This window comes from Ambystoma mexicanum, chromosome 4q, assembly GCF_040938575.1.
Source record: "Ambystoma mexicanum isolate Mex_15411 chromosome 4q, UKY_AmexF1_1, whole genome shotgun sequence".
Classification (NCBI taxonomy): Eukaryota; Metazoa; Chordata; class Amphibia; order Caudata; family Ambystomatidae; genus Ambystoma; species Ambystoma mexicanum.
The window spans coordinates 1,264,382,710-1,264,395,610 of NC_090928.1; the positions used below are offsets into that span (position 1 = coordinate 1,264,382,710).

General features: G+C 52.4%; 1 protein-coding gene across 3 annotated transcripts in view; it reads right to left on the bottom strand.

The window, feature by feature from the left end:
- The window catches only part of TTBK1 (tau tubulin kinase 1), a 1,457,642-nt gene that overhangs the window by 545,613 nt on the left and 899,128 nt on the right, over positions 1-12,901 (bottom strand). For all 3 annotated transcript variants that reach the window (XM_069608875.1, XM_069608874.1, XM_069608876.1), the window contains one exon: positions 10,018-10,237. In XM_069608875.1, coding sequence (XP_069464976.1) covers positions 10,018-10,237 — 220 coding nt within the window. The remainder of the gene's footprint in view (positions 1-10,017; positions 10,238-12,901) is intronic.

Genomic DNA, 12,901 nt, shown 5'->3' on the forward strand with positions numbered 1-12,901 from the left:
TTCTGAAATTTTCCGAAGAAGGCATCCTCCGCCGAAGGCTTAGACACTGTGGCAGGAGGAAGCCTCTCATGAGTGGAATAGCTCCAGGACCGCAAAGGAGAGGGTTGCCAAGAGGGTCACCAGCTGGGTTGACGTAGATCAATGGTGCAGACGCTGCAGGGAGTGAGGCCGAGTGTTGTAATGGCATCCGAGCGTTCCAGTCATAAACTGGACGAAGCGGTGCACCAGAAAAACTCTGTTCACCCGAAAGGATGCACCCAGCACCCAACGCCGATGGCTTAGGTGTAAGGGAGGAGTCCAAAATGGCCGTCGTAGTTCGTGCGGGATCGGGCGCCATTTTGTTAACGCCTGAGGAGAACTGCGTCACATGTGTGAGTGAGGCAGGGATCTCCACAGACCGGTCAGGGGTCTTGACTTTAGCCTTGACACAAGGAACCCCGGCAGAGCCGGTACTGTGTGGCCTAGGATGTTTCTGGGACATACTAGTAGCCAAATTAGCCTCTGAAAGAGGAACATCGGCAACGCAGATAAAAGAGAAATTACGGTCAGCGACCTCACTCTGTGCCCCCTCAACAGAACCGGTATCCCCACTAGAGCGGGACCGATGAGGAACCCACCTCACCGACAAGACCTTAACAGGCCTCTCAGTTCTGTTGGTCACCTTAGCCTCCAATAGAGGAACCTCGGACCAGAGTCCGGTATCAGCTCCCTCACGAGGGGTCTTGAATCTTGGTTCTGTACAGAAAACCTCAATAGAGGCCTCGGGTGCGCCCCAGTAGCTGTATGGGAAGCTCCAGACAAGGAGACCTCGAAGCAAGCTCCGGTACCCACCGCCTCAGTAGAACTGGGACGTTGAATAGCCCCCACAGGAGGGGCCCGGATTGCAATCCGGTGTGATTAGGCCATTTACGGAGACCCTCAGAGAAAACTCTGGTACTTTTCTTAGGCCTAGAAGGCACCTCAGGGGAAACCCCAGTGACAGAGCTTTTAAAGCCCGTCCCGGACCGGGAAGGAGTCCCCTGGTCGGGGTGCCCTAAAAACTAAAGAACTTACCGGGCGTCTCTTCTTCTCGTCGATAAAACTCTGGAACACCTCCTCCCACCGTTACAGACGACATTGAAGAGACTGGACTGAAAGGGAATTGCAGTAGAAGTACGAATCCCACCGGTGATCCGGACCCAAACACTCTAAACAAAGAGAATGGGGATCCGCCCTGGCGAAACATTGTTCACAGGAAGAACAATTAGGAAACTCTAACCGAAATGGCATAGACGGACTACTACGCGACCGCTAAGGACAGGAGAGAAGGACACTGGAAGGAAAAAAATCTTCTGAAGATTACGGCCACGTGAGGTACCCCAAGTAAAAAGGGAAGGACACATTTTTGAAAAATGGGATGCTTTTTACAAAGTGCTCCGGTCCCATCCCACAGGACGGAGGAATGTCCCATAAGTATGGAGGAAAGGGGACGGGACGTAGGAGTAGGAACAAGTTACTTACCTGTAACTGTTGTTCTCCAGCATGGGTCTGGCATGGATTCACATGCTCATGAATATTCCCCGTCGTCAGGCTGGGAATCCTCGGTAAAGAAAAAACCAGTATCAGTTTCGTTTCTGATCTGTCTTTCGTAGTAATAACCAATCACTGGTCTCTGCGTCATACTGACCACAGCCAATGACTGCCCTCTACCTAAGCACCGCCTCTGGCAGCCATCTTCAGATTTGGAAGCACGTGAAGTGGCAGTATGACCAAGTGAAGAGCCGCAGAGGGGTAGGCGGGAGGGTTCGCATGTGAATCCATGCCAGACCCATGCTGGAGAACAACAGTTACAGGTAAGTAACTTGTTCCTTCTCCAGCATGGGGTCTGGCATGGATTCACATGCTCATGAATAAAGAATACATAGCAGTACACACATGCACAACCACGGGAGGTGGCAAAGGCTCAACATTAAGCATCACATCAACTCAACATTAAGCATCTTACCTCCTCACCAGGCTCACCTCAGGCGAACAGGTTGCGCAGCACTGCTTGGCCGACCCTGGACTCCTCCCTGGAATCCCGGTCGACGCAGTAGAATTTCGTGAAGGTGTGCGTCGACCTCCACGTAGCAGCCCTGCATATGTCCAGCAGGGGCACACCAGATAGGAACGCCGTGGTAGCTGCGATCGCTCTGGTGGAATGGGCTCTCGGACGGCCAGGCAGCGGTCGGTTTGCCAACCGGTGACAGCACATGATACAGCCGGAGAGCCATCTGGAGATGGAAGCCTTCGAGAGAGCCTTCCCCTGATTGACAGGTCCAAAGTTCACAAAGAGTTGTGACGTCTTCCGAAAACCCTTCGTGCGGTCCACGTAGAACTTCAGCGCTCTAGCTGCATCCAGCGAGTGCAAAGTCCTCTCAGCCGGCGACGAAGGCGACGGGAAGAACACAGGTAACACCAAGGGTTCGTTGAGATGGAAGTCCGACGGTACCTTGGGCATGAAGGAGGGGTGCGTCCTGAGCACTACCCTCGTGTCGTGGAAAGTCAAGTACGGGGCCTTGCAGGAAAGGGCCTGGATCTCTCCCACTCGTCGTGCGGAGGTGATGGCCACAAGAAAAGCTGTTTTCCACGATAGAAACTTCAACGGGGCCGAGTGCAGAGGCTCGAACGGAGGTCCCATGAGCTTGGTCAGCACCACGTTGAGCTCCCACGCCGGGGCCGGAGCCTTCACCGGCGGGAACGATCTGAACAGTCCCTTCATGAACTCTTTCACCAGACGATGAGACCACAAGGACGTCCGCCCCGTGGTTCTGGTGTATCGGGAGATCGCAGCAAGATGAATCTTGATGGACGCGTGTGCCAGACCAGCTTTGGCCAGCGTCAGCAGGTACGGCAGTACTTGGGGAGCCGTAATCCGTAGAGGGTTAATCTTCTGTGCGTGGCACCAGACAGAGAACCTCTTCCATTTGTGTCCGTAGCATTTAAGAGTCGAGGACGCCCTGGCCTTTGCAAGAACCTCTCTGCAATCGGCCGGTATGTCGTATCCTCCAAACTCTAGCGCTGCAGGAGCCAGGCCTGCAAGTTCAGCGACTTCGGGTCGTGGTGGAGGATGGCGCCTCCTTCCCTGGAGAGTAGATCCGCGTCCGCCGGCAGCTTGATCGGCGGGGACGCTGACAAGTCCAGAAGGTCCGGGAACCATATCTGCCTCGGCCACGCAGGTGCGACGAGGATCATCCTGCACCGTGACCTCTTGAGCTGGTTGACGAGCCGGATTAGCAGAGGCAAGGGAGGGAACGCGTAGAGGAACAGGCCCTCCCAGGGGAACGAGAAAGCATCGCCCATGCTCCTCGTCTGGGGAAACCTGCTGGCGAACCTCCGGCACTTGGTGTTCGTCGCCGTCGCGAACAGGTCGATCTGGGGTGTGCCCCACCGTCGGAAGAGGCGATCCACCAGATCCTGCCGTAGTTCCCACTCGTGGCACGAGCGCAGCTCCCTGCTGAGTCAGTCGGCGATGGTGTTTTTTATCCCTGCCAGATGAAACGGCACCAGAAAAATCCCTTGGGCGACGGCCCAATGCCACAGGTCCTGCGCCTCCTTGGACAGCGCTGGGGACCTGGTTCCGCCCCGTTTCCTGATGTAAAACATGGTGGTGGTGTTGTCGGTGAAGATCCTCACCACCTTGCCCTTGAGGGACGGAAGGAAGGACCTGAGGGCCCAAAACACTGCACGGAGCTCCAGGACGTTGATATGCAGGGACTTCTCCGTCGGGAGCCAGAGTCCCCTTGCGTGCAGATTTTCGGTGTGCGCTCCCCACCCTTCCAGGGAGGCATCCGTGGTCACAGTCTCCTGGTGGGCTGGGGTCTGGAAGTCCATGCCCGCCGTCAGATGCGCGCGGGTGCCCCACCACCGTATCGCTCGTCGGAAACTCTCGTCGAGCTTGATCCTTTCCTCGAAGCTGCCCGTCGTCTGGATCCAGCGCGCATCCAGGAATTCTTGCAACGGGCGCATCCGGAGCCTGCACATGGGAATGAGGTAGATGCAGGAAGACATCATCCCGAGGAGGGACTTGATGGACCTCACTTTGGCCGCGTCGGCCACCAACATCCGTTGCACCTTGCCCAAGATGGTCCTGGTCCTCTCCTCCGACGGGGAGGCCAGAAGGGACACTGTGTCGAGCCTCGCTCCCAGAAACAGTGCGGCTTGCGCGGGCACCAGGTGGGATTTGGCGTAGTTCACGGAGAATCCCAGGTCCGTGAGGAGTTGGACGGTCCTTGCCGTGTGGACCACGGCGAGCTCCCTCGTCTTGGCGCGGATGAGCCAGTCGTCCAGGTAGGGGTAGACGTGAATCCCCTCGCGGCGCAGCTGGGCCGCCACCGGTGCGAGGCACTTGGTGAATACCCTGGGTGCCGACCGTAGTCCGAAGGGAAGGGCTTTGAACTGGTAATGACGCCCTTGGACCACGAATCTGAGGAATTTGCGGTGCCCCTTTAGGATGGGAATGTGGAAGTAGGCATCCTCCAAATCCAACGACGATAGGAAGTCTCCTTCCTCCAGCTGACCCAGGACGTGCTGGAGGGTGACCATCCGGAACTTCTGCGCCTTGATGAACTTGTTCAGACGTCGCAGGTCTAGGATGGGGCGCCATCCTCCCGTCTTCTTCTTCACGAGGAAGTATCTCGAGTAGACTCCGGAGCCCCGAAGCCTCTTTGGGACGAGTTCGATGGCGCCCTTTCTGAGCATCGCCTTTACCTCCAGGAGAAGTTGAGGGACGTGAAGTTCTTTCCTGGCCACGGGGGGGACGCGCGGGCACCTTCTTTGAAACTCGAGCGCGTGGCCCCGGGCCAGGGCGTCCAGCACCCAACGGTCGGTGGAGATGGACTCCCACACGCTGACGAAGCCCGCCAGCCGGCCTCCCACCGGGGTGCTTCGGTGGGGGCCCGACCCCACGGCCGGTTCAATCCTGCTTGGACGCGGCCTTGCCGCCTTGACCTCCTTGGCGACGACGGCGGGGTCCGCTAGACTTGCCTCGTCCTCTGTAGGCCTCTTGCGACGACGAGCGGGCCGCTTGACGGTAGGAAGCGAAACCGCCGCCGGAACCTTTGGAGGCGCCCTTGCCTCCGCCGCTCCGAAAGGGCGTCCGTCGTTGCAGGACTCCAAGGGCCCGGGCCGTCTCAGTATCCGCCTTGATGGCCTGAAGGGAATCGTCCACTGTCTTCCCAAACAGGTTGTTCCCGTCGAAGGGCATGTCCAGGACTCTGGTCTGGACGTCCTGCCGGAAGTCCGTAGCTTTGAGCCATCCACGACGTCGAAGGCAAACGCCGTTGCCCAGCTGGCGGAACCCAGTGTCGGCGATGTCCGTCGCCACGGTGATGGCGTGGTCCGAGGCCACCTCACCTTCCTGCAGGATCTCAAGGGCCTCCGCCCTCTTGTCGTCCGGCAGAAAATCCAGCAGGGGAGCTATCTTGTACCAGAGCTCCCTGTCGTAGCGGGCCACGATAGCCAAGGCGTTGGCCGCTTTAATCGTCGTCGCTGCCGAGGAGATGACTCTACGTCCCATAGTATCCAATTTCTTTCCCTCGCCGTCCGGCGGGGAAGTCGATGTGGAGGCCGCACCCCCCCCCCGCTTTCTTCCTGGCTGCCGCGGAGACGACGGAGTCCGGGGTAGGCTGCGCCCGGAGGCATAGGGGGGCCGTGTCCGGGACCCGGTACTTTTTCTCGTACCGGTCTCTTCTAGCTGGCGTCGTGGAAGGGTTCTTGAGGAGGGAAAGGCCCTCATCCCAAATGTCGTCCAACAGAGGCACTGCGAGGACCGTCTTCCTCTTGGCCTCGCGCCGCTGATAAAGGAAGCCTTCCTTTTTCTTCTCCTCAGGGCAGAGTTGGAAAAGCTCGGAAGCCCTGGAGATCATGGAGTGGAAAGATCCGATCTCGTCGGGCGGAGAGGCCCTGGTGGGAGGCGACGACGGAAAATCCTCGTCGTATGCCTCGTCGTCCGTACCCGTCGCTGCCGTGTCAGTCCCCGTATCATCCCCTCGGGTGGACGGGGAGGAGGGCTGGAAGGGGCGCGACGGTTGAAAAGGAGGTGGTGGATGGATCCTTCTTTTCTTGGTAGGGGAAACACCAGAAGGTCCCAGTTCTGGATCCCCCGACGGGAGAGGTTCCTCCGTCGGTAACGGTAGCCTCGTCCTTATCTCGGAGCATAAGGACTGTATGGCCAACAAAATGGCCGCCGAGTTGTCTTGCGGCGCTGGCAGAGGGGAATCCGACGGGCGAGCAGGGGCCCCGTCGGTATCCTCGACGATGTCGTCGTCGTCACCTGCGTCGGGGTCCATTCCGACGGGCTGGCCTTCTTCCACGCCTAAGCCGTGGCTTAAGACCTCGATCAGCTCCTCTTCTGAGGTTGAGGCCGACTCTACGACGACGCCCTGCCCCCCCTTCTTCTTCCCCACGGAGGGTTTCACGGGGGTCCTATCGATGGGCACAAAGGAAGACTCCCTCCGAGGAGGCAGGGAGATTCTGGGCCCTGAGGTCGCCACCACTGGTGCAGCCACCACAGGCTGAGCCAGGGCCGCCGCGACCGTTTCGATAGAGGGCTTGGTCGGATGGATCAAGGCCTTCACCACCTTAGGTGCGCTCACCGCCTTATCCTTGAGGGAGGGGGCACTGCCACGCTCCTCCTCTGCCTTAGAGCTCGACCGGGGCCTCTCCAGGAGCTTCGCCGGGTGCTCGGCCTTCCTCTTACCCGACCCAGAGCGTTGGCTCGTGGTTGATGGTGCCGGGGATGGTGCGCCCTGCCTGGCGCCCGTAGAGCCCGACCGTTCGGCGCTCCCGGTGCCAGCGGACTCGCGGTGCTTGGCCTTATGTTGGGCCCCCGTCGCCGGGGCGCCCTCAAAGGTCTTAGAAGACCGCTCGGATTTCTTCTTCTTCTCGCCAGACGGGCTCTTACCCTCCAGCCAGTTGGCGAGACGTTGATGGCGGTCCTTCATGGTCCGTTCCGACATGTTGCCGCAAAACGCACAGTCCTTCTCCACGTGCGTCTTGTCCTCATGAAGGCAGTAAAGGCAGAAAGAGTGTTCGTCCTCCTTGAAGACGTTCTGCAGCTGGCATCCAGGGCAGACCCTGAACAGCTTTCCGGGCGTCGAGCTTCCCTTCTCCTGGGCCATCTCCGAGACCGGGCCTGAGAAGCTTCTGGAGTCCTCCGAAGTGTAGCTCGACGAAATCTTCACCCTTGAGGGGCACAGATGAATCCGACACGGGTCCCCGTTGATCGGATGTAGGATCGGTGGAGCTTGAGGCTCTTTTGACCGAAAGAATCGAAGTTTTTTTGTGAAAAGCGCGAAAAAATAGCACTAACCCTCGAGAGCAATAGCACGAGGATCCCAACACATGAACGTGCGGTAAAAATCTGAAGATGGCTGCCAGAGGCGGTGCTTAGGTAGAGGGCAGTCATTGGCTGTGGTCAGTATGACGCAGAGACCAGTGATTGGTTATTACTACGAAAGACAGATCAGAAACGAAACTGATACTGGTTTTTTCTTTACCGAGGATTCCCAGCCTGACGACGGGGAATATTCATGAGCATGTGAATCCATGCCAGACCCCATGCTGGAGAATCAGGATAATCCTGCATGGTGTGCATCAAAGCTTTGACCGGACTCGCAGGAGCATAAGGAGAGGCAGGAAAGCCTGGAGGAACCTCCCCTCCCAGACCGCTGAGAAGGTAACTGCAATCGACCCCTGCTGATGAAACCTCAATGTTTTGTTTTCTATGGTGGAAAACAAGTCCTCCTGTGGATCCCACCACTTGTTGAAGATGTAGGATATGTGTTTGTCATGCAGCTCCTATTAGTGAGAAACTGAATGCGCGGCTGAACTTGTCTGCCTGGGAATTATCAGCTCTGAGCAGTAGCTTGGCCCTTAAAGAAATCTGATGCTGATTGCCAAAGTCCAAATATGATGAGCTTCCTTTAAAAATAGAGCTGTTCTGGTGTTGCTGTTTGTGTATGAAATATTTGGATAGTAACTGAAGACCGATGGTTTGAGGGGAAGAAGGTCTTCAAATCCAACCAAATGGAAGTTTGTCCTCTGGCAGCTGCAGTAGAAGCAGCAATATCTTGTGCCATATTTCTGTTTTGTATTTACTAGTGATGGCCAGTGCACTGGCTGCTCTTCTTACTTTCACTGATCCCAATGTTGAGATTTTAGTGCCAATTTTCAACCCTCTTTCTCAGGGGACACTGACGGAACAGTGGCAGGGTTGTCCCTCGTATACAGTGATTGCATCGACACATTCCTCATGGATAACTGTTCCATTGACAAGTCCTATCCAGACATTGAAGGGATGTCTTAATAATGATCAAGCCTCTTCGATGGCCAAACGGGCAAGGAAAACCTCACCAAAAATGTATTGCACCCCGGATGGCACTGATTTCGTCTTCTTGGAAGGAGGTGTTCTGTCCTCAGAGAGCCTGTCCCTTGAGAGGAGCCTCTCTGTCCTTAGCCTGGTCTCTGGTGGGGAAAGCAGAAGCAGTCTTCACAGATTGAAGAGAAGGCTGGAGAGTTTGCCAGAAAAAAGGTAGTTGACGCCATCTATCAATGAGAGACTTCGTTGACATTTACTTGCAGAACTTGTAATGGTCAGGCATGTTATGATGTTGCAAAGAATAAATGTTGGATCTTTCCGATATACATTTATCTTCCAACAAGCAGCATGCTCTTTCAAAATGGACCACCATGCTTTAAGTTACTCAACCCCACTCTCCTTGTCAGTTATGAGGTGTGAAGGCTGGCTGGAAGGGGGTACAAAGAAGAAAGAACAACCTCCAAAGACACAGCACATACAGCAGGATGTACAGAGCAGGAAAGCCAAATTGTAGTTTGAAATCCAAAAGGTAACTTATAAATATATATGATATGATATGGTATTTATAACGCGCCTATACACAAGTGTTTCAAGGCGCAACGCGACAAGGGTGGGGGGGCGGAGGGAAGACAAGACAGCGATCATACTAGGCCAGGTATCATTCTGATCGCGCAAGTGCAGGGGAAGGGGAAGAGGAAAAGTGCAGAGTGGGAGGTGGGAAGGGGCCAGTGCAGTACATGAGGTAATAGAATAAATAACAATCAGAGATAGGGCCAGCTGGTGACAAATGCTGGGGTACGTGCAGACATCAGGAGGTGGCAAGTGCTGGTGGGGGACTGTAGGGATACAGAAACAGTCCCCAAGTGCGGGGGTTGCCAGGGAGGCAGTGCATGTGTGTAACTGGTGGGGGAGGGGACCTCGGCCCGAGATCAGAGGGCGGCCAGGTAACCAGTACAGGTTAGCCAGAAATTCAGCAGGGGAGAGGAGGAGAGAAATCAGATGCAAAGAGGGAGGTTTTCAGGTGCTCCTGGAACCGCAGATGGTTCTCCTCAAGTTTCAGGGAGGCAGGGAGTCTGTTTCAGAGGGAGGCCCCAGATGAGGAAAGAGATCTACCACCAACTTGTTGCTTCGAGAAGCGACTGAGCCTGAGGGAGTTGGAGGCAAATGAGCGAAGAGCTCGAGAAGGAAGATATTTAGGAAGAGAGATGAGGCCTGAGGCCCCAGGCGGCCTTGTGGACAATGCAGAGGGTTGTGAACTTAATCCTTCCAGCCACTGGAAGCCACCCACAGATGGAAAAAAATGTTAACTATCAGGAACTATGCTCAAGGACTACCAAGGACAAGGTGCAGTGAAAGAATCTAACATGGCTCCCAGAGGTGGAGCCTCAGCCACTCTACCTCTTTGGGGGGAAGGAAAAAGTATCACAGGACCATAATGAGGTTAAAAGGCTGCAAGTTAAACATGTATTTCGTAATGCTATTCACTTATGGTTTACTGAGGCTTCTCAGCCGGATGACAACAGATAATCTAGCATGTGAATTTATGAAAGATCCAATGTTGGAGAATTATATGCCTCGGACACCGAAGAAGCACACAACATGCATGCTTCAGTCTGGGGTCAACACACCATTAGGCACCAGAGATCATAGAACCCCAACCCTTGGTTGCAACACATTACTTTGCTAATGCTGATTCTGAGTTTGTTGCGGTTCACATCTGTTTCCTCCCATACATCTGTGTCGTTGAAACCAATGTTGGGGGCTTGACCAAGGCTCTCCGGGGGCCTCCCAGACAGAACAGGTGGTGCATTCTCCTGGTCGCTGAGGTGCTCGCCCTGGAGGACATCCTCTGTGTTCTCACGCAGCATGTCTCCAGGTACCGGAGTCACATTCACCACTCTGAGGAGGAAAAACATGAAAAGATTAAGGATAGGCTACCCACAATTCATAACAACATGGCATGATATGCTTTACCATCAAAATAAAATGTGAAGTTCTCTCTACAAGACCAATGATCACAAAGCAAAAGCAATATGCTGTATTAATTTTTACATCATCTCCAAGAACCAGAATACAAGGACACACACCACACTTCTATATTCCAAAGCAATGATTTGATTTGATTTGGAATTCATAACGCGCATATTCTTTCGGAACCAAGCAGAGACCCTTAATTGAGGCGCAAATGTTCAATTCTTATAACCATTACCACAAGTGAGGAAAATCATTGAAACAAGTAAGACTTTACATTTTTCCAGAAAAAAACAACAGATGACATAGTCTGCAATTCTTCTGGAAGTGCATTCCAGATACAGGAACACCTGATAAAGAAACATCAATCGCCCCAAGTGACAAAACGAGAAAGGGGGACAACCAGCATATTTTGGCCCCGTTGACCGTAGCAAGCGAGATGGCTGAAAGAGCTTGATTTTCAAAATCAAATAGCTGGGTGGCAATCCCTGAATACACTTATGTATTAGGCATAGTTCTCTGAATCAAACTAATTTCCGAACGGGCAGCCAGTACAGCTTCCATCGGTACATAGAGATGGATACCTTTTTTGGCAGGTTATATACCAGTCTGACAGTGGCATTCTGGGCCACCTGAAGTCGATGTAACTGGCTCTCTGGTGCTCCCAGAGGCAGCGTGCTGCAATAGTCAAGTCTGAAGTGTACCATTGTCCCCACGACCACCGACCGGTTCGATGCATAAATGAATGGCAAAATAGGGTTTAGAAGCATGAGTTGATAAAAAACTGATTTCACAACTTCTGAGACATGGGCATTACAGGCTATAGATGCCTGCCATATGCAGCCTAATTTTTTTTATTTCGCACGAGAAGGTGGTGGCTGCATCAAAAATGGCTGCACAGGGAGTAGTGATATGGAAGTGTCTTAATAGATCTTATCGGCCAAACACTATAACCTCAGATTTGGTTAGTTTGGAGCTTACTCTCAAGAATCCAGTTTTTTATTGCATTAGCACAGGCTAGAATGGGTTCTATGGCTTCTGGTGTAGATTTTAATCTTACATGAATTTGAGTATCAACCGCGTAAGAGTGGAAGTTCAATTCAAACCTTGAAAGGATGTCCATTAATGGTCTAAGGTAGATACTGAACAGTATTGGAGGGAAAAGACAACCCCTAGGGCACTCCACACAAAACAGGGAGGCTAACAGAATAAAAGCCTCCAGGTTTATCAGGTTATCATGCAGTGACCCTGCTCTTTCACCAAATAACAGGAATCTTCTTTCAGGCACACCAACCAACGGGCTAAAGGCAATCCTCTTACCAGTTATAATTAAATAGAAGAATCTCAGATACCAACACGCTTACCAAACAGTGTCCAACATTTTCAAAAGCACATTATTTTTTTGTAAGTTAAAGCCAAAGGAAAGGCTTATCCCTCCTGAAGATCTGTCAGCTACATAATGACAGTGAAACATGAGTCGCGGGCACACTTTCAGTTGACAAAAAATTCCGGCTTTGGATTAAAGAAACCTCAAACCGGCAACAGGTGTCTTGTCTAATTTCTAACTGAAGAACCAACAATTGGATCATTTAACTTCTTATTCAATGAAAAATGAAGTTGGCGCACAGTAAAGGTTTCCACTCCCCCTTTTTTTCAAGCCTCCAAGTTGAACTGCTTGTGTCCGATCTTCCAAAAAGGAGGAAAACCAATTCAATGCATCCTCTGAGACATGAATAACCTTCGAAAGCCTGGTCAGTAGTTGTCCTGAATCAACTGTGTCGAAGGCAGCTGATAAATCGAGCAAGATCAACATGCTCATATCATCTTCATCAGCAGCCCTCAAGGTGTCATCTGACACAGCCACCACAACAGTCTCAGTCCCATGACAGGGTCAAAAACCGGACTGGAAGTTGTCAAGAATAGAATTTACTTTCAGATAGCTCTGCAGCTGTCTGATGACAACTTTTTCCATGCTCTTTGAAGGCCATGGCAGGTCAGAAATTGGACAATAATTATCAAACACCTGATGATCCAATGTTGTTTTTTGAAAAGGTAGTGTAAGAAATTATTTTTTAGTTCTTGGGGTACATTAACCTGTACTAATGCTGCATTCATAAAATCTGTCAAGAAATGTTTTAGCGACAGGGCATGTTGGACTGCAAGATAGGCCCGGAATAGGATCATAGTCATTATTCTTTGGTTTAAGTTTTTCAATCGGGATTTCGATATCTTCTGAGTTTACAAGTGAGAAATAAAAACTTGACAATAAGGGAGTAGATATTATTGAGGAATCCTGACTCCTCATATTGCAGTTGGTGCATTCATTATTTGTGAGTCAAAATTCAAACAAATAGAGTTAACCGTGTCATAAAAAAGCGTTAAACTAATTTGGCAAAATGCAAGGAGGATACAGCCTGAATGAGGCACATTCAGGTGATGTTAAGTTCTTAATAATGTCAAAAAGCTCCTTAGATCGATTTTTGAAGAATCGATTTGTTTTTGAGTTTGCCTGTTTATAGGTCGCTAATGCCAGTCTGGCATTTCAGCAGGCAGAGATATCTTTGGTTTTGCGTCAGATTTTCTCTTTCTTAC